Source organism: Canis lupus, chromosome 26, assembly GCF_003254725.2.
Source record: "Canis lupus dingo isolate Sandy chromosome 26, ASM325472v2, whole genome shotgun sequence".
In the NCBI taxonomy this organism is placed as follows: domain Eukaryota; kingdom Metazoa; phylum Chordata; class Mammalia; order Carnivora; family Canidae; genus Canis; species Canis lupus.
Genome location: NC_064268.1, coordinates 25,196,185 through 25,223,896, shown reverse-complemented (window position 1 = coordinate 25,223,896; position 27,712 = coordinate 25,196,185). Strand labels below are relative to the sequence as shown.

Genomic DNA, 27,712 nt, shown 5'->3' with positions numbered 1-27,712 from the left:
AATTATACTATGTGTCTTTATATTAAGTTTTGGGTTTGCATATTAAAAATATGGAAAGCCTTTAAGAGACTAAAAATACTGGAGTACAATTTTTTCAGTTTTTTTTAATCCCTTCCTTCCCTTTTTCCCCTCCTTCATTACTTCCTTCTTGCTTCCTTTTGGTCAGTCCACATCTAGAGAACCAGGTCTGAATCTAGAGGCCACTTTTTAAAAGGACCAGTGACATAATGGTCCTTTTATGGAGGGTATTATGCTGAGTGAAATAAGTCAATCGGAGAAGGACAAACATTATATGGTCTCATTCATTTGGGGAAAATAAAAAAATAGTGAAAGGGAATAAAGGGGAAAGGAGAAAAAATGAGTGGGAAATATTAGAAAGGGAGACAGAACATGAGAGACTCCTAACTCTGGGAAACACTCAAGGGGTAGTGGAAAGGGAGGTGGGCGGGGGGTGGGGGTGACTGGGTGATGGGCACTGAGGGGGCACTTGATAGGATGAGCACTGGGTGTTATGCTACATGTTGGCAAATTGAACTCCAATAAAAAATAAAATAAAATAAAATTTTATGACTAAGGAAAAAATAGTATTGATAAAATCTGCTATAAAGCTTTCATTCTCTTTTGGCAATTAGCCTCTTCCTGTTCCTTCGATTTTATTCTCAAGAGGCTCTTGAAAAATCTGAGAAATTTTGACATTTTCCTCAAGCCTTAGAGTAACACTTCATCACACACCATACCTGACCAGTCCTGAGAATCACTTTGCAGTCTCTACGTGCTACTCTCCAGAGACTCTAGTCTAGACACAGGCTTCTCAACCTCAGCATTGTGGTATTTGGACTCTTTTGAGGGTGGGGGGTGAGCAGGGAGGGAGCTGTCCTGGCTATTGTAGAATGTTTAGCAGCATCCCTGGCCTCCACCCACTAGATACTAGTAGCATATTCAAATCATAGCAATCAAAAATGTTGCCAGACATCACCAAAAGTCCCCTTGGGGAAGGGCAAAATCACCCCCAGTTGAGAACTACTACACTCTATCTCAACTCTTAGACTTATTTTTTGAATACCCTAGTCCTTTGTTGAATTGAGTGTGTTTTTAGTCCACAACAAAAACCAGCCGGGTTTCTAGCCACATTTCACTAACTTGTATTTTAGAAATTTCAGTTTCTGCCAATCCCTATTGAGATATATCCTAAGAAGGGATCCCTGGGTGGCTCAGCGGTTTGGCGCCTGCCTTTGGCCCAGGGCGCAGTCCTGGAGTCCCAGGATTGAGTCCCGCATCGGGCTCCCGGCATGGAGCCTGCTTCTCCCTCTGCCTGTGTCTCTGCCTCTCTCTCTCTCTCTCTCTCTCTCTGTCTATAATAAATAAATAAATCTTTAAAAAAAAAAGAGATATATCCTAAGAGTGTGCCCATTTCTCTAACCCATCATGATCACTTGCAGGTTTAATTCTGATCTCTCAAGGGCATTTATCTGTGCATGCAGTTTTGTGTTACCAGCAAATCTGGACTATGTCCCTAATGGTAAATGTTAAATGAAGAGAGGCACATGTAATCTTGCACTTCAAAGTTGGGTCACTCCAGTGAACTACTTCCCAAGCATATATTTGTTTCTGTCCTACTGGGAGAAAGGAGCTGTCTCTAACTGAAAATTGTCATCATTTATACTGCTTAGACAATAAGACACATAGTCAGCACCCCCATTCTATCTCATCCTTCCTCGAGAATGTAGGTGGTTTGATACAAAGACAGCTGAGCAACACCCCAGTCAGAAGGCATATCCAAAGGCATCCTTTTCATGGTGTTTCAAAACCTGTAACAGCATCCCAAATGAAAACCCAAACTCTTCAACCTGGCTTTCAAAAAAGTTACTCCTAGTTCAACTTTAACTTGCCCTTTTAGCATGTTTTCCATTTTCCATACACACAAACTCCCTTTCAAGCCAGATGAGATGCCTTTCAAGACCCTCACCCTCACCCTTATCCTTGCATTTCTGCCCCTGAGTGCCAGTACTGTTCTCTCTGCTTTGAATACCCTCTCTTCCCTCTCAGTTTCAGCCCATTCTAATATAGCCTTTCTGTGAATCCCTTCTCATGTTCTGTGGCAAATTTTATCCCTCAATTATTATCTGCTTTCTGTTGTTTTGCATATAAACAGCTTGAGCATCAGGACTTCATCCTTCACTGGCTGGAAGTGCTGGCTGGAAAGCCAAGCTCACTGCAGAACCACTGGAGGGAGCCTGTGCTAGGACTTCCTCTGGAGCTGCTTGCCCAGGGGCTATAAACTTCTTGGATACTGTCATGTTATCAGGTCAAAATCACCCAGATTGAATGGAAAATGTACATCACTTTTTGGTAATGAGTTTGGAACCTGCAGCAAGGAGGAGAGGAGAATCCAAAAGAACATGAACCCAGGAGAGTCCCTAAAGGCTTTCCCATACAAACTTTCAGCGGTACATCTATTCCTGCTTGAGATCCCTGGGAAATAGAATCCATCCCATTCAATGGGGGCATTTCTGTATCCAAGTGGCTTTTCAGGACATGCATAAATGATACTTACCTGCTCATTGACTCTCTTGCAGAAAATAGCAAGCAGGAAGACAGCTGCAATGGGTGGTCCCAAGTAACTGGTAATGGACTGGATGTAATCGAAGAGCTGCCCACTTTGTGCTGACTGCACAATGGGTACCCAGGCAATGCTGATACCTATCAGCACCAGGATGAACAACCTGAAATCAAATCCCCCCAATACAGTGTCAATAAATGGCTCTATGTGAGTAAATATATATTGCTATGTATCAAGTGTGTGTGTGTAGCAAATATATACACATAAATGTATTTATATGTGTGTACATAATTTCATTTATTATATATTATATATACATGGTGTGTGTGTCTGTGTGTGTAATGTGACACAGCAAGGAAAAATAATTTGCGAATTCATTCTTGAGGCTTTTTTTTCCCCTCTATATTCTGCCTCTTTGGGAAAGTTATCTGTGCCTGTGAATAAGTGAAATGCACTCGATTAACCTAAACCAGTCACTGCCATAAGAGAATCACACTTTGACAAGAGTAGAGTATTGGAACAAGGGTATGGATTTGGGAGCCAAACGGTCCTGGATTCAAATTTTCTTTTCTCTGTGTGACATAGGATACCATGCTTAACCTCTCTGAGTCTCAATTTCTCCATCTGTAAATTGGGAATAATATGACTGACCTTGAATAAGGATTAACTATAGTAAAACACCTAGGAAACAGTAGGGACTCAATGAATAGTAAAGGCCATAATTTTTATTTTCTTCTCCTTCTCCTCCACTTCCTCATAATAAAGTGAAAGCCACAGCCCAAAAGAGTTTATAAAGGAACAGTCTAGATAGAAAAGGACACTATCAAGTATTTCCAGATCTCCTCTTGAATTTTACTTGAAGTCTTAAAGAGATTGGAGGGTTCCCTTACAAGCTCCTCTCACTTGTGCTCTTAATTAGAAAGAAGTCTGCGATTCCCTTACTTCATTTCCATAAACTTAAGGCAAAAGAGTCTTAAACTAACCTCTGAAAAACAGTGTTTTCACTCATATATTTCTCCCTCTGGAATGCCCTTCCCACTGCCCACCATTTACCTCCATCCTACCCACTATTTTGGACTTAGCTCAGGTATCCCTCTTCTAGGGTCTTTCCCCAACTACTGCATACCATATTCACCTCTTGGTTGCTTTTATAGTTCCCATAGCAAAGTCTGGGATTGTTTCCTGTATGCTCATCTAGGGCAAGGATAAGCCCCAGGACAGCAATCATGAGATGCACCAAAGTATGAGCCCCAACAACCTTACAGCCAAGGGAGCCAGCCCTGAGCAAAGCAACAAAATGGTTCTCTTCTCGTGTTGCATCATGAGCCTTATAGATAACAGGGGGATAAAACAGTAAAGTCCTTTCTAAGGAAAAAAAAATAGTCAGGGTGATGGTGCTGCTTTCTGTACAGCAAAGTAGTAGATTCAGGCATTGTCAGATTTCCACTAGATACCAAATATCTCATCACCTAACAATGGCCTATCATTTTCCCTTTCCTTCCTTTTCTCTGATCTTGCTGATGAGTCCTATGAGGTGGAAGCCCATACCCCACACACACACTCACTGTGAAACTTTCCCTTGACATCACAAGGACTTGATCCACCTGCTCTGAAGAAGGTGACCTGCCCTAGCCTCACAAAGAGACATAGCAGAGTTTTGGTTAGTCCTCTATCCAAAGCATCTGCTCTATGGTTAGTCAATATTATGAGTACCTCTGACCCATGTATTAACCCTCTGGCTTTTAGTATCCTATTGTGTCCATTATCCCATTTGGCCATAACAAATGTTCATATATTCTGGTGTTTTAGACTTTACAAAGCATGTTGCCAAGCACGGTATCACTTGACCCTCACAACAGTCATGCAAAATGTTGCACCAAAGGGTCAAGGGATCAGAGGCACCTGGGCCTTGAAGATGGCCCATGTGAAGAGCTACAGTGTAGAAGGCTGAGAAGGGTCATGCAGGGCAATATAAAGGGCCTTGGACAAGGACTCCATTGCCCTGAGTTCCAGTCCTGGCTCTGTCACTGTCCAGACTACCTGAATTTAGGCAAGATGAGCCTCATTTGTTTGTTGATAAACTAGGGTTACATTAGATGATATCTGATGTCATATCTTATTCCAGACAGGAAATGCTTCATGATCTTCAATTTAAAGTTAAATACCACTGAAGTACAAATATAACTGGCCACAGAAGTTACTCCCATTCTACCCAAGCATCTATCAGTCTTCTCTACTTTGGGAGGTAGCAGAGCATTCAAACTTTCATGGTAGGTAGCAAGAAAAAGCCGCACTTACCTTCCTGCAATCATAAGCTCTTTCTCAGATGCTCCCTTTCGGACCTTGGTGTAGATGTCCATGGTGAAGAGGGTACTGGCACTATTGAAGATGGAGGTTAAGGAGCTCATGAGAGAGGCCAACATGACTGACAGCATCAGACCTCGCAGTCCTGAAAGAGAAAGAGGTTCTGAGTGGTACACACAGCTACTCAGCTCTTTTGTACTTGGGAATTGTGAGGACTCACGGTTTGTTTACCTTCTGAAACTATGCCGTGTTCTCCAACTTATCTCTCCAGAAACTAAACATTTTAAGGAATAGACTGTGGCTTTAAATTATATTGTGAAAAAAATGAAAATAAATAAATAAATAGTAAATAAATAAATAAATAAATAAATAAATAAATAAATAATTATATTGTGAGCCCAAAGCAGTCAACAAAGAGATAAGGACAAAATATATATGAAGTAAATACTTTGTAATTAAATGGTGGTGGTGGTGGTGAATGGTGATGTTGGTAATGGTGTGTGTGGTTTCATCTAGGAGGACTTTTATAAGGCCTTTTACTCAAAAATTTCATGGCATAGCAGAAAGATTCAAACTAGGGTTCAAAAGATGAGGTTTTTCAAGAAAGTGAAAATCTAGGCACCTGGGTGGCTCAGTAGTTGAGTGTCTGCCTTTGTCAGGTCATGATCTCGGGGTCCTGGAATTGAGTCTTGTATCAGGTTCCCTGCAGGGAGCCTGCTTCTCCTTCTGCCTATGTCTCTGCCTCTGTGTGTGTGTGTGTGTGTGTGTGTGTGTGTGTGTGTGTCTCATGAATAAATAATTTTTTTTTAATTTTAGTGGCCTGTTGGAGAGGGGGCACGATGGCGGAAGAGTAGGATCCCCAAGTCACCTGTCCCCACCAAATTACCTAGATAACTTTCAAATCATCCTGAAAACCTACGAATTCAGCCTGAGATTTAAAGAGAGAACAGCTGGAATGGAGTGAGAAGAGTTCGTGCTTCTATCAAGGTAGGAAGACGGAAAAAAAGATTTTAGTGGCCTGTGGGTGGCCCAGTCAGTTGATATCTTGATTTTGCCTCAGATCGTGATCTCAGGATCCTGGGATCAAGCCCTGCTTTGGGCTTCATGCTCAGCGGGGAATCTGCTTCAAGATTCTCTCTTTCTCTCTGGGAAACAAACAAGGGGTAATGGAAGGAGAGGTGGGCGGGGGGGTTGGGATGACTGGGTGCCGGGCACTGAGGGGGGTACTTGACGGGATGAGCACTGGGTGTTATACTGTATGTTGGCAAATCGAACTCCAATAAAAAAATATACCAAAAAAAAGAGATTCTCTCTGCCTCTGCCCTTCCCCTTGATCATTCATGCTCTCTTTCTCTAAAATAAGTAAATCTTTTTTTTAATGTTTTAAGTCTTAAAAAAAAAAAGACAGAGAACTAACATAAACACTCCCACATAGTTCAGTGTAATCCAAACCTGAACTCTAAAAGAACCAGCCATGTGACTCTTCAAATTGCAACCTTAATTAATAAGCAGCCCTGCTCAGCAGAATAGTTAACGATTACCTCCCATTTGTACAGAATTTGAATGAAAATGGTTTGCCCAAGGTCACACATCCAGTTTGTGGTTTAAAAAAAAAAAATTCTTCAATTCCAGCCTTGAGCAGAATTAAGCAAGCCAGACCGCCAGTTGCTGTGTGGGCTTGGAAAAAATCATTTTCCTTCCGTAGGTCTCAGTTTCCCTAACTATAAAATGAAGAGGTCTGACTAGGTAGTCTCTAGGTGACCTCTCAGTAATAAAATTTTATAAGTTTATTGTAAATTTTCCTGATCAATACCTTTGAATTTTTAGTCTCCTGAGACACTTAACCTAATGAGGTTTGCATCCCTTGAGCCAGAATTAGATTTTCCTTCGACATGAAACATGAACAGTAGCCCCATAGGTCTACCCCAAAACTGTTAACTACTCTGGACTACAAGTATTCAATTGCCTAGGATAACACATTCTCTGTAGTGAGAAATCCCCTTGTGGCCCATCCATCTACTGCCTCAAACTTCCTTATACTACCGCTAATATTGCTCTACCCTTCCCTCCAGGTTTTTCCTTGGAATATCAATTCATTCTAAAGGAAAAACTTTACTTAGTTCAAGCTTCCATGTTAATGTCTGTTGGAGAGCTCCAAAATACCTCCTATATGAGCATGAAAAAGTTGGGTTTTTCACTAGCACATTTTCAAATCACCACTTTTCCATACCCGACTGGTGAACACATGGTAGGTCTCATAGAGCTCAACAAAGTCATATGTCTCCTTTCCACTGAGGGAAGACATGTTCAAAAACTGAGGACACCCAGAAGGAGGCCTTCCCTACTGGGCCACCAGGCTCAAAAATTGCTTTTCCTCAGAGGAACACAGAAATCTACATAAAGTATAAGACAAATCAGCCTCCAAAGAAAGACTTTGCCAGCAAGATGACTCTCACCATCAGGCATGAGCTCCACCACCAAAGTCGGGTAAGCGATGTTGGTACAGCCAACCTCAGTACCACAATATTTCTTACATTCCGAGGGGACGGTGCAGGCAACTTTTTCTAGGGAAAGATGAAAAGCCATGTCAGCAAGCAGACATCGGGTTCTGACAGACATCAGCATCTCAAGATTTGCTTTCTTGAAACAAGGCTTCAAACAAGACATTCCTACCCAAGGCCCTGAATTGGTTCCACAGAGAGTACAGCTTCAAGCTGCACCCTTCTATCCCATGCCCCTGCCTTGCTGGTTTGCCCATCTCCAAGATCTGACCAGGGAGAAAAGCATTCTTAGGCAGAGGAGAGGGAAAGCAAAGCAATGCTCAGGGTGAGAAGAGAGAGGGCACAGAGTTTAGACTTTAGCTAGGCCTCCCTACAACTTAGCAGTGACCATTGTCTTGTTTCTCCTGAAGATCACAGTGACCTTTAGCTCCCAATTTTGAGGTTTATCTGAAGTAGCTTTTTTGCAAGTAGGATTGAACACCCAGATGACTGAGGGAATTCCCCAGTGGGAGGGCTATTAGGTAGTACTTCCAAAATGTGAAAAATCTGGGGTAGAGAGAGAGACAAGAAGTAGCCTGGGAGGGGAAGGGGAAATAATCTAGAGACGTGGAGAAAATTTTAGTAACTTCTTTAGAATTAAATCAATAAACATTTATTAGGTATCTACTACAGATATATCATTTGGTGCTGTTCCCTAGAGCACTGATTCATTATAGCACTATATGATATACTTTTATGTGCGTTATACCCATTACAATATAAATTATTCAGTTAGGACTATTTTTCTCATGACAAATGATCCAGTTTAGGAGTGTAAGAGTGTAAGTGTTCCTATTAGGAACACTATGAACATCCAACGGCAGCAAGTGCCCCCACATTGTCTTGTCTTCATTTTGGGAGTTCACCAAAGTTTTGCTCCATGGTTCTCCTTTTTTGCCATTATTTCATATTCCAGGAAACAATTTTGACCTATGATGGCTGACCAAAAAAAAAGCAAATGGCAATGCTGAAGAAGCCACAAAGGGGTCAAGAAAGATGCTATTACCCTAGATAACAAAGTATAAGGCTCAGGGTTCTTCAAAGAAATGGTCCAAGAAACAGGGCTCTGAGCATCAAGCAATTAGAAACTGGTCAGGGTCCTTTGACATTAAAGACATCATACACACTACCATAGCCTGAGGAAGACTGAGCAAAAAGTTAGCAAATATTAGTTGGAAGGAGCTACAGATAGAGGTATATCATGACTTCAGAGAATTTCCAAAAAGGGAAAAAGTAATTGTCAGTGTAAGGAACCGGGAAAGACAACCCCAGAGGTTCTGTGACTTCAAGTTGTTCACTACCTAAAGGGAGAACAATAATACTTGGTAATTGTGGCAAGAATAAAAGAAGGCGGCAGAAGAGGAAGAGCAGGGAGCTACGAGGTTTTAGAAGTGACACAGAACCAGGAGAGTGGGTGAGAGGGGCTGCTGAATCCAGCAAAGGGCATCACCTGTGTACAGAATGCGGCTGATCATCCCTGGCATCACCATAAGGAACATGGGTAGCAGCTTCATGTACCCACACAGGATACAGCCGGCCTTCACATGAGACATGTTTTTGGCTGAGAGGCAGCGTTGCACAATGACCTGCCAAGGCAAGCCAGTAAGAAAGGGATGCAGGCCAGAGATCTCTCAATGCCCTCTAGCTATTCTCAGTTCCACATGTCCTTGGTCCTTGGCCTTGTACCCCCTTGTTACTAGGGCTCAGTGACACCAAACTACATGAACCCTGCCCTACTATACCCAACACCACAAGTCATAGAGACAGACAAGAGTCCCTGTAAAGACCTGGAGAACACCCCCATCCACCCTACACATCCAGCATGGGTACCTGATCTGTGCACCAATACCACAGGGCAAGGATGGACAACCCAAAGATGAGCCCAGGCCATGGCAGATCTCCACTGATGGGATCTCGGAAAATGTGAAAAGAGTCAGCTCTTGGTGTATAGCATTCTTCCTTAACGGTGAAGTTTCCATCAGTAATCACAGTTGGAAGGGCGTTCATGTACTTTGTCATGAAGGCATCATACCCTCCCACTTCGTGAAAAGCTGGAAAACATCAGCAATAAACATATTAAAACTCTCCACTCTGCATTCGGGATTCCTGAGAATGCCTGAGAAACCACCCTCACTGTGTGGTCTTGGACAAGTCACTTTCCTATTCTGGGCTTCAGTTTTCTTGTCCATTGAATGGGATTATTAACCCTGCCCAGGCTTCAAGGGGTGCTGGGGGGACACGGGGTGGGTAGCAACTGTGAGTGTCCAAAGCAATAACCTGTGGAAGTATTTTCATCACAAACCTTTTTTGAAAGGAAAAGTATTTGAATTATTAAAAGAAACACCTTGGTTTTTTTTTTAACACCTTGGTTTTGAAGATTCAGAAATGTTTTTCCCATCACCCTTCACTGTCAGCAGCAGCCTTTAAAATCCTGCATGGAGACCTAGAGATCCACAGACTCAGCCATACCACCCAGGGCCACAGCAGTGTGGTAGGATGGACAGAGAAAGGGTGAGGTGTCTGGAACCCTACCACCTCTTTGTTGTGCATCCTTGAATAAAGCATTCCACCCTCTGCCCTGCAGATTCCCCTCCCACAAACAATTACCACTAGGGAAAATCAAACAGAAGCTCCTGAAAACAGAATAGAGAGTTGATAATAGGCTTCACAGGACACAGAGTGGGGCCCCGAAAAACAAAATGCATTATATATTATTCCATAACAAGTACTTCTAGGTCTAGGGTCTCCAGTCTTGTCTTTAGGATTTCAGACAAAATTTCAAAATTGGGGTCAGGCGCCAACATAGACTGGCTATTTTTTTAATTTTGTCAAATAAGGACATAAATAAGAAAATGATCACTTACTATCATCAATTCATTAAAAAGGGACATTTAACATCAAATATAGACAAGATGTAATCTGAGGTTTAAAATACAACATCTGAATATATTTAGCCTGATGGATATTTAGACTTATCTCTTTTTTTGTCCAGTTTCTCTGTGGAGGGAAGACCATGACATCAGAGGCCCACGCTGGGGACCACTGGCTCAGTCCATCTAGAGAGAACAGTAGGGACCAGGTATTACCTGGGCCAGGACCAGCCTGAGGTCTCCAGGGCTGGGGAAGGTGCCCTTACACACTCACTAGAGTAGCCAATCCAGGTTAGACCACTCCCCTGGGGAGGGCAGAAGATGCCCAGCTCACCGCCTGGGCCAGTAGCAGGCAGGGAGGCTAGATTTGCTTCTTTCTCCCTAGGCTTCTTCCTCTGCCTCCCTGCCCCCTCAGCCTGCCACAGCCCCACTTACCAAACCCAGTCAGGATAAGAGACCCCACCAGCATGATGGCCGTCTGCAAAGTGTCTGTGTAAATCACAGCTGCCAGGCCCCCTAAGCAGGCAGAGGAAACAATACATGTCACCTCACATACAAGGACCACTTGTCAGCCTACCTCCTTTGTCCACTCCTTGCACCTCTCTCTCTGCACATCCTCTGAGCACACCTCTCAGTCACCTGTCTGCCTTTCCTTCCTTCCCTCCTTTGCCTTGTTACAGCAATCATTTAAACTACCAGGCCTTATTGCTCCCACACACACTCCAACTACCTCCCATTGACCACCCTTCTCCACCCAAATGCATCTGCTTGCTCAACCTACCCTAACCCTATGCCGTGCCCATTCCTGACTCTATTCCCTTGTTTTCACTGTCCCTGCACCTGGCACCCTCCTTGATTCTCCCAACTCAGCCAACTTCTATCCATAACCTGGAAGGCCAATCCCTGCCCCACTTCCTAGAAGAAGCTACACTAACTATTCCAGCCAACACTGGAGTTTTCTGGAAGCTCCCTATAACTTGTTAGGGTCTGAATGTTGGGACTCAACAAAGAGTCCATCCTAAAACTATTTCCTTGGTGTATCTGTGTATCTCTCTTCCACAATAGAAGCTATGTCTCCTACTTCCTCCTCTTTTCCTGTGCTTTTGCTGAGTCATTTGTATGGACTCACCTGTGATTGTGTAAAGGCCAGTGATTGCCAATAAGATAAAGATGGCCAGGTAAAGATCAAGACCCAAGGCCATGTTGATAAATATGGCCCCAGAGAAGATATCTGCCTGGAGGAAGAGAAGAGACAGAGTTAAGGGTGAAGGAAGCCAGCTGCCTGAAGGCTGAACCCCTGCCCTGGCAGAGGCACTTCAGTTGCAGAGATAGAGAAGCAAACTTGGAAAGGGTAGCAGAAGGTGTCTCCTGAGTAATATCAATGCCTGTGATTTCTGAGCCCAATGTTGACCCATATCCCCTTGCCTTTTGGCTAAAGTCCCTCAATTAGAGGTTCATATTATTATCCCCAGTTAAGAATATAAAGACAAGAACTGCACAATTCCACATATATAAGGTCTCTGACATTCAAATTTATATAATCATAAAAAATAGTGAAAGGGAATAAAAGGGAAAAGAGAGAAAATGAGTGGGAAATATCAGAGAGGGAGACAGAACGTGAGAGGCTCCTAACTCTGGGAAACGAACAAGGGGTGGTGGAAAGTGAGGTGGGCGGGGGGTGGGGGTGACTGGGTGATGGGCACTGAGGGGGCCACTTGATAGGAGGAGCACTGTGTGTTATGCTATATGTTGGCAAATTGAACTCCAATAAAAAAAAAAACATCAAATTTATATAATCAAAGACTAGAATGGTGATTAACAGGGGCTGGGGGGAGGGGAAATGGGAAGTTATTAAACAGGCATAAAGGTCCAATTAAGTAAGATAAGTAAACCCAAGACATCTGCCACACAACATTGTACCTATAGTCAACAATAATGTATTTTACACTTAAAATTTGTCAAAAGGATAGATGGCATGTTAAGTGTTGTTACCACAACAAAATAAAATAAAAAATAGAAAAATATGAAAAAACATAGAAAAATATGAGTACCTCAGAGTCATGCTCTATTCCTGAGTTTCTCAACAAGCTATATTCCAGATGATAATAGATATACAATGAAAAAAACGATTCCCTAGTCAAAGAGATTTGTGAAATGCTGGATTATTCGATCTGAACACAACTGAATACACATTCTTCTAGTGTACATGGAACTTTCTCCAGAATAGACCACATACTAGGTAACAAATCAGGTCTCAACCGATATCAAAAGATTGGGATTGTCCCCTGCATGTTTTCAGACCCCAATGCTTTGAAACTAGAACTCAATCACAAGAAAAATTTGGAAGAAACTCAAACACATGGAGGTTAAAGAGCATCCTACATAAAGATGAGTGGGTCAACCAGAAAATTAGAGAAGAATTTAAAAAGATTCATGGAAACTAATGAAAATGAAGATAGAACTGTTCAAAATCTTTGGGATACAGCAAAAGCAGTCCTAAGAGAGAAATACATCACAATACAAGCATCCCTCAAAAAATTAGAAAAACTCAAATACACAAACTAACCTCCCACCTAAAGGAACTTGAGAAACAACAACCAATAAAACCTACAACAAGCAGAAGAGAGTTAATAAAGATCCAAGCAGAACTCAATGAAATAGAGACCAGAACTGTGGAACAGATCAACAAAACCAGGAGTTGATTCTTTGAAAGAATTAATAAGATACATAAACCATTAGCCAGCCTTATTAAAAACAAAAGAGAAAAGGCTCTTTTAATAAATTAATAAACCATGAATGAAAGAGAAGAGATCACAACAAAAACCAAGGAAATACAAATGATTTTAAAAACATATTATGAGCAGCTATACGCCAATGAATTAGGAAATTTCGAAGAAATGGATGCATTTCTGGAAAACCACAAATTACCAAAACCGGAACAGGAAGAAACAGAAAACCTGAATCGGCCAATACCAGGGAGGAAATCGAGGCAGTCATCAAAAACCTGCCAAGTCACAGAAGTCCAGGACCAGATGGCTTCCCAGAGGATTTTTTTTTTATTTTTTTATTGGAGTTCAATTTGCCAAAATACAGCAAAACACCCAGTTCTCATCCCCACCAAGTGCCCCCTCAGCACCCATCACCCAGAAACCCCAAACCCCGTCCACTTCCCCTTCCACTACCCTTTGTTCGTTTCCCAGAGTTCAGTGTCTCTCGTGTTTGTCACCCTCACTATTATTTTCACTCATTTTCTCTCCTTTCCCTTCAATAACTTTTATATTCTTCCCAGGGGAATTCTATCAAACGTTTAAATATAGACTATATTTATATTATTTACGTTTATATTTAGACTAGAATAGCTATTCTGGACGGAATCCTTCCAAACTCGTTTTATGAAGCCAGCATCACCTTGATTCCAAAATCAGACAAAGACCCCACCAAAAACGAGAATTATAGACCAATATCCCTGATGAACACAGATGCAAAAATTCTCAACAAAATACTAGCCATTATGATCCAACAATACATTAAGAAGATTATTCACCATGAACAAGTGGGATTTATCCCCTGGATGCAAGGCTGGTTCAACACTTGTAAAACACTCAACGTGATAGATCATATCAACAAGAGAAAAAACAAAAACCATAGGATCTTCTCAATAGATGCAGAGAAAGTATGTGACAAAATACAGCATCCATTCCTGATCCAAACTCTTCAGAGTGTAGGGATAGAGGGAACATTCCTCATCATCTTAAAAGCAATCTACGAAAAGCCCACAGCAAATATCATTCTCAATGAGGAAACACTGAGAGCCTTTCCCCTAAGATCAGGAACATGACAGGGATGTCCACTCTCACCACTGCTATTCAACATAGTACTAGAAGTCCTAGCCTCAGCAATTAGGCAACAAAAAGACATAAAAGACATTCGAATTGGCAAAGAGGAAGTCAAACTCTCCCTCTTTGCAGATGACATGATGCTGTACATAGACAACCCAAAAGACGGGATCCCTGGGTGGCTCAGCACTTTAGTGCCTGCCTTCGGCCCAGGGTATGAGCTTGGAGTCCCGGGATCAAGTCCCATGTCGGGCTCCCTGCATGGATCCTGCTTCTCTGTGTGTGTGTGTGTGTGTGTTTCTCATGAATAAATAAATAAAATCTTAAAAAAAGAAAAGAAAACCCAAAAGACTCCACCCCAAGATTGCTAGAACTCATACAGTAATTTGGCAGTGTGGCAGGATACAAAATCAATGCCCAGAAATCAGTAGCATTTCTATACACTAACAATGAGACTGAAGAAAGAGAAATTAAGGAGTCTATCCCATTTACAATTGCATCCAAAAGCATAAGATACCTAGGAATAAACCTAACCAAGGAGGTAAAGAATCTATACCCTAAAAACTACAGAACACTTCTGAAAGAAATGGAGGAAGACACAAAGATATGGAAAAATACTCCATACTCATGGATTGGAAGAATTAATATTGTGAAAATGTCCATGCTACCCAGGGCAATATTCACATTTAATGCAATCCCAATCAAAATACCATGGACTTTCTTCAGAGAGTTGAAACAAATAATCTTAAGATTTGTGTGGAATCATAAGACCCCAAATAGCCAGGGGAATATTAAAAAAGAAAACCATAGCTGGGGGCATCACAATGCCAGATTTCAGGTTGTACTACAAAGCTGTGGTCATCAAGACAGTGTGGTACTGGCACAAAAGCAGACACATAGATCAATGGAACAGAATAGAGAATCCAGAAGTGGACCCTCAACTTTATGGTAAACTAATATTCGACAAAGGAGGAAAGATGATCCACTGGAAAAAAGACAGTCTCTTCAATAAATGGTGCTGAGAAAATTGGACATCCACATGCAGAAGAATGAAACTAGACCACTCTCTTGCACCATACACAAAGATAAACTCAAAATGTATGAAAGATCTAAATGTGAGACAAGATTCCATCAAAATCCTAGAGGAGAACACAGGCAACACCCTTTTTGAACTTGGCCACAGTAACTTCGAGCAAGATAAATCCATGAAGGCAAGAGAAACAAAAGCAAAAATGAACTATTGGGACTTCATCAAGATAAGAAGCTTTTGCACAGCAAAATAAACAGTCAACAAAATTAAAAGACAACCTACAGAATGGGAGAAGATATTTGCAAATGACATATGAGATAAAGGGCTAGTTTCCAAGATCTATAAAGAACTTATTAAACTCAACAGCAAAGAAATAAACAATCCAATAATGAAATGGGCAAAAGACATGAACAGAAATCTCTCAGAGGAAGACAGACATGGCCAACAGGCACATGAGAAAATGCTCCGCATCACTTGGCATCAGGGAAATACTAATCAAAACCACAATGAGATACCATCTCACACCAGTGAGAATGGGGAAAATTAACAAGACAGGAAACAACAAATGTTGGAGAGGATGTGGAGAAAGGAGAACCCTCTTGCACTGTTGGTGGGAATGTGACCTGGTACAGCCACTCTGGAAAACTGTGTGGAGGTTCCTCAAAGAGTTAAAAATAGATCTGCCCTACGACCCAGCAATTGTACTACTGGGGATTTACCCCAAAGATACAGATGCAGTGAAATGTCAAAACATCTGCACCCCAATGTTTATAGCAGCAATGTATACAGTAGCCAAACTGTGGAAGGAGCCTCGGTGTCCATCGAAAGATGAATGGATAAAGAAGATGTGGTTTATGTATACAATGGAATATTCCTCAGCCATTAGAAATGACAAATACCCACCATTTGCTTCAATGTGGATGGAACTGGAGGGTATTATGCTGAGTGAAGTAAGTCAATCGGAGAAGGACAATCATTATATGGTTCCACTCATACGGGGAATATAAAAAATAGTGAAAGGAAATAAAGGGTATAGGAGAGAAAATGAGTGGGAAATATCAGAGAGGGTGACAGCACATGAGAGACTCCTAACTCTGGGAAATGAACAAGGGGTAGTGGAAGGGGAGGTGGCCGGGGGCTTGGGGTGACCCCGTGTCAGATCCTAAAGCCACCACTTGCCCGGATAAGCACTGGGTGTTATACTCTATGTCGGTAAATCAAACTCCAATTTAAAAAACATACGGGCAGCCCCGGTGGCGCAGCGGTTTAGGGCTGCCTGCAGCCCAGGATGTGATCCTAGGGACCTGGGATCGAGTCCCACGTCAGGATTCCTGCATGGAGCCTGCTTCTCCCTCTGCCTGTGTCTCTGCCTCTCTCTCGCTCTCTCTGAATGAATAAATAAGTAAATCTTTTAAAAAAATAAATAAAAATAAAAAACATACAAAAAAACAAGAAATGCGGGATTAAATAAAACTAAAAAAGTTTCTTCACCACACTACTTCCCTGAGCCTTTAATATACAGAGAGCATGTACTGTGAATCCCCAGGAGGGGAACATGGTAAATGACCCTTGACAAACTTATTTAACTATGGAACTCTGTTTGCCAAGGAATAACTATTAACACCTTGAGATTCCTCCAACCCACCTATGAACTGCTGCTCTAAGCTATTATCCATCATTTACACCTCAGTGTGCAAAAGTTTATCAGATCTATTCCCCAACGCAAGTACTAAAAAGTCATTGACAGGGAAACCCCACCCATACTCTGGGGTGAAGAGAAACTTTAGCAATATCATAGTTTTATCTTTCAGTCCAGATGGAGTACACCTTGACTCAAACACAATCAGAACATCACCAAGAATCCCTTGTACAGCAGGCTTACTTCTAGGTAGTTTTATCTACATTATCTCAAGAAATTTTAGGGAGAAGTGTTTCCTCTTCACCCCAAAATATAACTTCCCCAGTTATATTCTTTTTTTATATAAATTTATTTTTTATTGGTGTTCAATTTGCCAACATATAGAATAACACCCAGTGCTCATCCCATCAAGTGCCTACCTCAGTGCCCATCACCCAGTCACCCTCACCCCTGCCCACCTCCCCTTCCACCACCCTTAGTTCGTTTCACAGAGTTAGGAGTCTCTCATGTTCTGTCTCCCTTTCTGATATTTCCCACTTGTTTTTTCTCCTTTCCCCTTTACTCCCTTTCACTATTTTTTATATTCCCCAAATGAATGAGACCATATAATGTTTGTCCTTCTCCGATTGACTTATTTCACTCAGCATAATACCTTCCAGTTCCATCCATGTCAAAGCAAATTCACCAGTTATATTCTTGATGCAGTTTTCTTTCTCTTCCCTGCCTCATTTATCCCCATAAAAAAAAAAAAAAGTTTTACCTGGCTGGATGGTGCAGTTGATAATTTAAACCAGAAAACACTGGAGTCACCCAAAATGAATATTCATGGAAGCTCCAAAATACCCCTGGGATGGGTAGTATTAAGGGATGATCATGGTAAATCTATTATTTCCAGATTGCTTGGTGTGGAAGAAACTAGAACTCCCCTAAATGTAATGCACAAGCTATTTCATTGCATAAAACCTAATATATTTCAGGGCGTATAAAGGGCCACCCAGTCATAACCCTGGGAATGGTGCCCTTGCATCTCCTCTCCATTCTTAGTTTCCCCACCCCCACCTCCTTACAACTCCCTGGGGCCCTCCAGTGGCTCAGCTCCCCACCAATCAAATCTCCTAGTTGGCAGAGAGTTTGTCTCACACCAAATCCAAGCTTATATGCTAATGCACAACCCTCTCTCCCAAGATGGGTCTCCTGAAGACTGGCGCCATATCTCCTCTGCAGATTCTCTAGCCCCAGGGGACCCCATATCATTGTCTTTCTTAGTAAAGGAGGAGACATAGAGTCAGAATGTAAGGAGAGAATAGTGATTTAGAAAGAGACCACAGGGATGCCTGTGTGACTCAGCAGTTGAGCGTCTGCCTTTGGCCCAGGGCGTGATCCCAGAGTTCTGGGATCGCATCCCACATCAGGCTCCTTGAGAGAAGCCTGCTTCTTCCTCTGCCTATGTGTCTGCCTTCTCTCTGTGTCTCTCATGAGTAAATAAATGAATAAATAAAATTTTAAAAAATAGAAAGAGATCATACACACAAGGATTAGTGGTCAGAAGACCTGAGTTTTAACACCAGTGCTGCCATTATAGGACTGAGTGACCTTGGATAAAACATTTCACCTCTCCATGTCTCTGTGTTCTCATCTTTAAAGTAATAAGCTCTGATTCTGACAGCTTATGATTCTCAGTAGCTGGAACTGGGAAAGTCCTACAGTCAAAGAAAGCATTCCCCTCCCAGGTCCTATTCCACTCTATCCTATAAAACCAAAGAGGAAGAAAGACCCCCCCCAGATGCACATGAACTTTGCTAAGAGTTTCATATCCACTCCTTCCTGACTCTGCACACTGAGCCACTGGAATTGCAATGAATATTTATAATGCTGGACCCTTCCCTCCCATGCCTCTGTATCATCACATAAAGTTATTTCAGTTGAAGGGGCCCCATTTATTGATTACAATGGAATGCTGTTAAGTGCATACACTTTTGTTTGGTGGGTTAGCTAATAAGCATATATGGGCAATAAAAGGATGTTACTGCCTTAAAAATGCCCTTGTTTGGTTTATTTTCCAGAATAGCTCATTTTTAATGCTTTATGACAACATGCCATAGGAGACTATGCTGTCATTAATATTGGCTTTCCTGGGACATCTGGGTGGCTCAGTCAATTAAGTAGCCCACTCTTGATTTTAGCTCAGGTCATGCATGATCTCTGGGTCCTGGGATGGAGCCCTATGTGGGCTCTGTCCTCAACAGAGAGTCTGCTTAAGGATTCTCTCTTTCTGCCTCTGCCCTCACTTGTTCGTGCTCTCTCTCTCTCTCCCTCAAATAAGCAAATAAATCTGAGAGGAGGAGGGGCAAAGGGAGAAGCAGACTCCCCACAGAGCAGGGAGCCTGACATGAGGCCCTATCTCAAGACCCTGGGATCATTCCCACCAACAGTGTAAGAGGGTTCCCTTTTCTCCGCATCCTCTCCAACATTTGTTGTTTCCTGCCTTATTAATTTTCCCCATTCTCACTGGTGTGAGGTGGTATCTCATTGTGGTTTTGATTTGTATTTCCCTGATGGCAAGTGATGCAGAGAATTTTCTCATATGCATGTTGGCCATGTCTATGTCTTCCTCTGTGAGATTTCTGTTCATGTCTTTTGCCCATTTCATGATTGGATTGTTTGTTTCTTTGGTGTTGAGTTTAAGAAGTTCTTTATAGATCTTGGAAACTAGCCCTTTATCTGATATGTCATTTGCAAATATCTTCTCCCATTCTGTAGGTTGTCTTTTAGTTTTGTTGACTGTATCCTTTGCTGTGCAAAAGCTTCTTATCTTGATGAAGTCCCAATAGTTCATTTTTGCTTTTGTTTCTTTTGCCTTCGTGGATGTATCTTGCAAGAAGTTACTATGGCCGAGTTCAAAAAGGGTGTTGCCTGTGTTCTTCTCTAGGATTTTGATGGAATCTTGTTTCACATTTAGATCTTTCATCCATTTTGAGTTTATCTTTGTGTATGGTGCAAGAGAGTGGTCTAGAGGGAAACTCTTACACTGTTGGTGGCAATGTGAACTGGTGCAGCCACTCTGGAAAACTGTGTGGAGGTTCCTCAAACAGTTAAAAATAGACCTGCCCTACGACCCAGCAATTGCACTGTTGGGGATTTACCCCAAAGATACAGATGCAATGAAATGCCGGGACACCTGCACCCCGATGTTTATAGCAGCAATGGCCACGATAGCCAAACTGTGGAAGGAGCTTCAGTATCCATCGAAAGATGAATGGATAAAGAAGATGTGGTTTATGTATACAATGGAATATTACTCAGCTATTAGAAATGACAAATACCCACCATTTGCTTCAAGGTGGATGGAACTGGAGGGTATTATGCTGAGTGAAGTAAGTCAGTCGGAGAAGGACAAACATTATATGTTCTCATTCATTTGGGGAATGTAAATAATAGTGAAAGGGAATATAAGGGAAGGGAGAAGAAATGTGTGGGAAATATCAGAAAGGGAGACAGAACGTAAAGACTGCTAACTCTGGGAAACAAACTAGGGGTGGTAGAAGGGGAGGAGGGCGGGGGGTGGGAGTGAATGGGTGACGGGCACTGGGGGTTATTCTGTATGTTAATAAATTGTACACCAATAAAAAATAAATTAAAAAAATAAAAAATAAAAAAATAAAGACCCTGGGATCATGACCTGAGCCAAAGGCAGAGGCTTAACCAACTGAACCACCCAGGTGCCCCTCAAATAAATAAATAAATAAATTTTTTTTATTGGCCTTCCTATCTTCAGTCACAAATTACAACACACAACTCCTAAGATAATGCTATAATTAAAGTCCAATAAGACTTTTCTTTAAAGATTTTATTTATTCACAAGAGACCGAGGGGGCGTGCACAGGCATAGGCAGAGGGAGAAGCAGGCTCCATGAAGGGAGCCCGACGTGGGACTCTATCCCAGGTCTCCAGGATCTCGCCCTGGGCTGAAGGCGGCACTAAACTGCTGAGCCACCTGGGCTGCCCCGCAATAAGACTTTGAGGAAGTGTTAGGCTAATAGAAATCTATTTCCAGCTACCAGGGCAAATAAAAATTCTAATAAAACCTCCCTCATGAATTGAAATCTGGGGCAAATTCTATCTCTTCTATCTCTCATGAGCCACTCCTAACTTCAAGAGTAAATTCTGGGATCCCTGGGTGGCGCAGCGGTTTAGCGCCTGCCTTTGGCCCAGGGCGCAATCCTGGAGACCCAGGATCGAATCCCACGTCGGGCTCCCGGTACATGGAGCCTGCTTCTCCCTCTGCCTGTGTCTCTGCCTCTCTCTCTCTCTCTGTGTGACTATCATAAATAAATAAAAATTAAAAAAAAAATTAAAAAAAAAAAGAGTAAATTCTGCCCTTAGAACTCTGAAAGCCAGCAGGAATGCCTCTGGATATTGCACCATACCTAAGCTCATGTCAGCCCAAGTGCTCTGACATTAGTCTTTGAGTCCTAGGTGCCCAAACTTTATCTTCTTCATTAGTTTTTTTTCTGCTCCATATTCAGGGAATTTTATAGTTTACCAAATGCTTTCAGATACAATCATTGTTTTGATCCCCAAAACAAGGTAATAAGATAAATATATTGACTCCGCTTTACAGATGAGGGATACTAAATTGATGACAAGCTCAAAAGCTAAAATCTGGTTGTCTTCAAGTCCAGTGACTTTCACAATGTTGAAAAGTAGGGGTTCTCTTTTCTGGAATATTTTCTGCAGACAACAAGATCTTTTATCATTTAAAAAACATTTTTTACTTACTTTTAAAATAAAATAATTTATGGGTATAGATGGAAAAAAAAACAGCACAGAAAGCTACATACTGAAAATTAAAAGTGTCCCTACTGCCATCACGCAGACCAAAGGTAAACACTGTTGAGAGCTTCTGTTCTACCAAAGGATTTCTAAATGTCTTGCAGAAAATTCTATGTCAACCATTACGTTCCACATCCCCCCAAAATAATAATTATCAAGATGGAAAATATGTACAGTTTGATGCTAAGATGGGGAAGAAAGATGACAAAATGATATGCACATTCCAATTGGAAGTCTGTAAAAGAAAGTACATAATATGGGCAAAGCCGCAATACAAAATATCTGTATTAAAGTCATGGGATTATGGGTGCTTTTCCACTCTAGATTTTCTTAAATACAGTTGTTCCGTTTTTCTTACAGTTTCAAAAGTGGGAGGAGCAGAAATTTTAAAACACATTATATTCTTCATGGGTATATAAATATACATATATATGTAGTAAAAATATAAAAACATACCAGAAGAAAACATATCAAGTCTAAGGCATGTGTAACTTTTAAGACGGAAGGAAACAGGCCCAAGAAGGGTAGAGATATTTTCCATCATATTTGTAATGTTTTTTTTCCTTTCTTTAAAAAAATGACAGATTTTTTTTATTATTGGTGTTCAATTTGCCAACATATAGAATAACACCCAGGGATCATCCCATCAAGTGCCCCCCTCAGTGCCTGTCACCCAGTCACCCCCACCCCCCACCAACCTCTCTTTCTACCACCCCTTGTTTGTTTCCCAGAGATAAGAGTCTCTCATGTTCTGTCTCCCTTTCTGATATTTCCCACTAAAAAAAATGACAAATCTTTTAAAGATCTATAGAATCTGGGTTGTGGTATTTACTATATTAGTATTCGTACTTTTCTGTATATTTGAAGTATTTTGTTACTTTTTTTATTTATAAAAATAGGGGAATGAATAGGGAAATATACCACCAGCATCAATAGAAAAGAACTCTTCTATAATCCTAAGAGACCATTTGTTTCACAGCTCTTCCCAGATTGTTCCCTCTCTAAGCTCCTCTTAGCCCTTAACAAAGGGGGGGGAAGGAAGAAAGGAAGGAAACAAGCGAATTTCCCCAATTTTGCTAAGCAAAACCAACTTGAAGTGAAACCAAAAATTATCATATTCTAGACTAAGGGTCAGCAAATTTTTTCTGTAAAGGTTGAGGTAATACATGTTCTAGGTTTTGCAGTCCATACAGTCTCTATCTAACCTGCTCAACTCTGTAGTTGAAGGATGAAAGCAGCCACAGACATACATAAAGTGAGTGTGGCCATGTTCCAATAAAACTATATCTACAGGGGCACCTGGATGGCTCAGTCAGTTAAGCATCTGCCTTCTGCTCAGGGTCCTGGGATCCAGACCCAGGTAGGGCTCCTGTTAATGGGGAGTCTGCTTCTCCTTCTCTCTCTGCCTCTCCCTGTCACTTGTGCTCTCTCTCTCTCTCCCTCAAATAAATAAAATATTTTTAAACTATTTCTACAAAAACAAGCAGTTGGATTCAGCTCGAAAGATTTGTTCCCATCACTTTGAAAATTTGGCTGAACAATGTCCATGACACTCATGGGAAATAATAAAATTACAGATTCAGTTGTAACACCTCTTAGAGTAACTGAGTCTCTGACCACGAGACTTGTACACGTTACTTCATCTCAGCTCTGATGCTTTGAGATCCTATGATTTTATATTTGTGCTTTTGCTGCCCATTCTGGTCCGAGTTATATCTGAGCACTCAATAAATCCTGCCTGGCAACGACATTTGAGATGGAGAGCTCCATTGCTCAAATTTCTCTTTTCATTTGTGAAAGTGAAAGGCTCAGGTAATGAGTGTTCAAACCTTAAGCAAAAGCCAAACCTCTTATTTTCACTCAAGGATCCAAAATGGACAGTGGAATTGCTGTAAAAGTTTATTGCAGTCATGTTAATAGCGCCAGCATATATTAACAGGTACATTTGGTCATCACATGTAATTCATAAAATCTGAGGCTTATCTCAAGTGATTGCGCACTTAAATAAGATATGTGATACTAGGAAATTTTACAGGGCAGAATGCTTCTCAGAACTTGATAAAGCAGGTGCTGTAAAGGGGATAGCAGGAAGACAAAATTCAGAGGAGCACATGGAGGAATAATCAAATCTGGGTCTCAGAGCCCAAAACCTGGCCACAAGATGGTAGCCATAGCCAAGATTTCACACCACTGCTGTTCAATGGCCTGGGTTACATCTGGGCCCTGCGTCTGAAATGTTTTTTCTCTCCTATCAATTATATACCCACTGGATCCCTATATCTTCCCCAAGCCTTCCTGGCAGATCTCTGCTTCCTGTATGCACTTGTATCTCACAAGACCACCCTTCTTTTCTTTTTCCCCATCACAAACTGTCCATGCCTCTATATACACACAACAAAAATAATTCATCTTTGTGGGCAATGTAAATAAATACCTATCATACTTTGTTAACTAACAGTTCTTTTTTTTTGTCCATGAACTTTGAACTCATGTGTATCTTAACGTGAGTTCCTAGGAGGTACATTCAACATCAGTGTAATTATTTTAGTGATTTCATGCTCTATGACTCATGGTGAATCTGAAGTCAGCCAAATATATAAAGTCAGAGTCTCACCTGTCAGCTCTTCCCTGCCCCTCTCCTCTGCCTAAATGTCCCTCCTTCAGATCCTTCATACACCAGTGTGCAGTCAATGCTCTCTTCTCAGTCCTCCCAAATCCTAGTCTTGGAAATTTGTTTATATTGTAAGGTCATTTATAATTTTTTTTAATTTATTTATGATGGTCACACAGAGAGAGGAGAGAGGCTGAGACACAGGCAGAGAGAGAAGCAGGCTCCATGCACCGGGAGCCCGACGTGGGATTCGATCCTGGGTCTCCAGGATCGTGCCCTGGGCCAAAGGCAGGCACCAAACCGCTGTGCCACCCAGGGATCCCTGTAAGGTCATTTAAACGGCTATCTTAATATTTGTCAAGGTCTTGAATTTTAACTGACTCTGTACTAGAGGAATGAAAGATTTAGAAGGCAAGGGCTACATAATGTCAAAGGTTTGGATTCAATAACAGGGAATCTGCTGCTCATCCTAGGATGCATTCTGCTACTGTTTAACCCCATGGAGTTCCTTCTTGGGACCTCAGTTTCCCCAGGTATAAAATGAGAACGTAGGACATAGAACTAAATAATCTATCCCATTCCATCATGCTATGCCTTCATCCCATCCAAACATAGAGATGAACTGTGAGAAGAACACAGACTCTGGGACTAGAGATATCTGGATTCCAATCCTGGTTTTGCCGTACACTTGCTATGTGATTTGGGACAAGTTACTTAACTTCTCTGAGACTCAGTTATCTCACCCATGAAATAAAAAATAAAATAGAAATCCTTACCTATGCAGTACTCTTATGTGAACAGGAGATGGAATAAGTAAAGCCCCTATTGGAATTTAAGCCAAGAAATTGACATTAAATAAAGGGTAGCTATCATCCTTCTACACACATTATTCAAGAGATTGCTGCCTCCAGGCAGCAGGTGGAGCAGGTAGGATGTTAGGCAAGGCCTCCAGGGAGGAGCCCCAGAAATCATACTGGGAGGGAGTGGTACTATTCAAAAGCAAAATTCAGAAAAAAAAATGACTGCTGGGGGTGGGCTCCATCAGGACTTGAGCTGAGCAAGACTGCCCCTCAGTTATCTGGGGGCTCCCAAGTCAAGGGAGGTTTAATCAGTAACCTGAACAATAGGTGAGGTGATTGGAAGGCAGGGAGAGAGGTTGGGCATTTAGTTTATTTATATGACTACCCTACACCAGCTCCAAGGGCAAAGAGTACCCTTTCCATGGCAACTACACTTAACAGACTTTTACCTGCTTGAACTGTGGACTTGGAGAAGGCTTGATTCCAAGAAGGGGAATCCAGTGGCCTCCTCTACATGCTCATTAGACAGGTGCCACCTCACAAGCTGAACCAGGAGCAGTTCTCTTGCCAGCTCCTGTCTAGCTCCAGGGTGACCTCCTCTCCTTCCTGCTTACATTTCTTTTCTCCTCTAAATCTGCTCTTCTATCCCTCAGGAAGCCTCATTTCTCCAGCACTCCCAGCATTTTCCAGCCTAGGCTCTGCACACTGATATCTAATGACATAGCACTGAAAATTCCAAGGTCTTCATCTTATAACTAAAAACTAACCCTGAAGGAGGGGAGGAGAAAGTAAAGGTGGTGAAATCATCACACTGGTGGCAAAACACAAAGACATCAGTCAAGAGTAGTAGCAGTTTGAGTCAGGAAGCTGGGCAGGAAGGGAGCAGTATTCTGGGCATCAGTCCCAACTCCAAGACAAAACCCTATCAGTCCTATAGGCAAGAGCATGTTTACACTGAGTTGTATAAAAATGTATGTGCAAGACCATTCAATGAGAAAATAATAGTCTTGTCAATAAATGGTACTGAAAGAATTGGATATACACATGCAAAAAAGTGAGGTTGGGCCCCTGCCTCACATAGTATACAAATATTAATTCAAAACACCCAAGTGTAAAAACTAAATACCTGAGAGAAAACAGAGGTCAATCTTCATCATCTTAGATTTGGCAATGGATTCTTAGAAACAAAAGTAAAAGCATAAGCAATCAATTTAAAAATAGATAAATAAACTTTATCAAGATTTAAAACTTTTGTGCCTCAAAAGATACTATCAATTGTACGGCTGGGGATTTACCCCAAAGATACTGATGCAGTGAAATGCCAGAACATCTGCACGCCAATGTTTATAGCAGCAGTGTTCACAATAGCCAAACTGTGGAAGGAGCCTCGGTGTTCATCGAAAGATGAATGGATAAAGAATATGTGGTCTATATATACAACGGAATATTACTCAGCAACTACAAACAACAAATACCCACCATTTTCTTCAACATGGATGGAACTGGGGGGGGGGGTATTATGCTGAGTGAAATAAGTCAATCAGAGAAAGACAAACATTATATGGTCTCATTCATTTGGGGAATATAAAAGATAATGAAAGAGAAAAAGGGGGAAAGGAGAGAATATGAGTGGGAAATATCAGTAAGGGTGACAGCACATGAGCGAGTCCTAACTCTGGGAAATGAACAAGGGGTAGTGGAAAGGGAGGTGGGCAGGGGTTGGGGTGACTGGGTGATGGACACTGAGGGGGGCACTTGACAGGATGAGCACTGGGAGTTATGCTATATATTGGCAAATCGAACTCCAATAAAAATATATATACAAAAATAAATAAATAAATTAAATAAATAAATAAATAAATAGAAAACCTACAGAATGGAGGGACATATTTGCAAATCCTCTCTCTAATAAGGGTCTACTACTAGAATATATAATCTTTTTTAATTTGTTTTTATTGGAGTTCAATTTGCCAACATATAGAATAACACCCAGTGCTCATTCCGTCAAGTGCCCACCTCAGTGCCCATCACCCAATCACCCACACCCCCCGCCCACCTCCCCTTCACCACCCCTAGCTCGTTTCCCAGAGTTAGGAGTCTTTCATGTTCTCTCTTTCTGATATTTTAACTCAACAAGAAAAAAAGACATTCAACCCAATTAAAAGAAAAACAGTATATGCATGTAGGCCAGGACTAGGGCTGGAAGGTAATAGTACAAAAAAGAAAAATAAAGATAAATAAAGGTATAGATATTTCCCTTAGAGAAAGTATAGTCAAATACAATGCGTAGACTTCATTTAGATTCTGATTCAAACAAATCAACTGTAAGAAGATATTTTTTATATAAACAGGAAAATCTGAATATGGACCAAGTATTAAATCACCTAAATTAAGAAATTCCTGTAGATTTTGCTGTGTGATAATAGTACAACGATTATGTGTTTTAAAAGTCAAAAGTATATTCCGAAGAATTCACAGTGAAATAACATAATATCTGGGATTTGACTTAAAACACTGCTGGAAAAAGAAAGTAGAAGAAATAGATGAAAAGAATAATAAAACAATAATCATTGTTAAAGCTGAGTAGTAAGTATTAGGTCCACAAGCATTCATTATACTATTCTACCTCTGGGTATATAGGTTTGAAATTTTCCAAAATAAAAAAAAAATTGTAAATGTTATTTAATAT

At 41.3% G+C, this 27,712-nt stretch overlaps 1 protein-coding gene across 1 annotated transcript in view; it reads right to left on the bottom strand.

Moving 5' to 3' along the window:
• SLC5A1 (solute carrier family 5 member 1) overlaps positions 1–27,712 on the bottom strand; it is a 74,371-nt gene that overhangs the window by 14,788 nt on the left and 31,871 nt on the right. The window contains exons 6-12 of the mRNA XM_025474656.3: positions 11,404–11,509; positions 10,710–10,790; positions 9,235–9,455; positions 8,855–8,990; positions 7,321–7,428; positions 4,859–5,009; positions 2,555–2,723 (exon numbers count right to left, since the gene is read on the bottom strand). Coding sequence (XP_025330441.1) covers positions 2,555–2,723; positions 4,859–5,009; positions 7,321–7,428; positions 8,855–8,990; positions 9,235–9,455; positions 10,710–10,790; positions 11,404–11,509 — 972 coding nt within the window. The remainder of the gene's footprint in view (positions 1–2,554; positions 2,724–4,858; positions 5,010–7,320; positions 7,429–8,854; positions 8,991–9,234; positions 9,456–10,709; positions 10,791–11,403; positions 11,510–27,712) is intronic.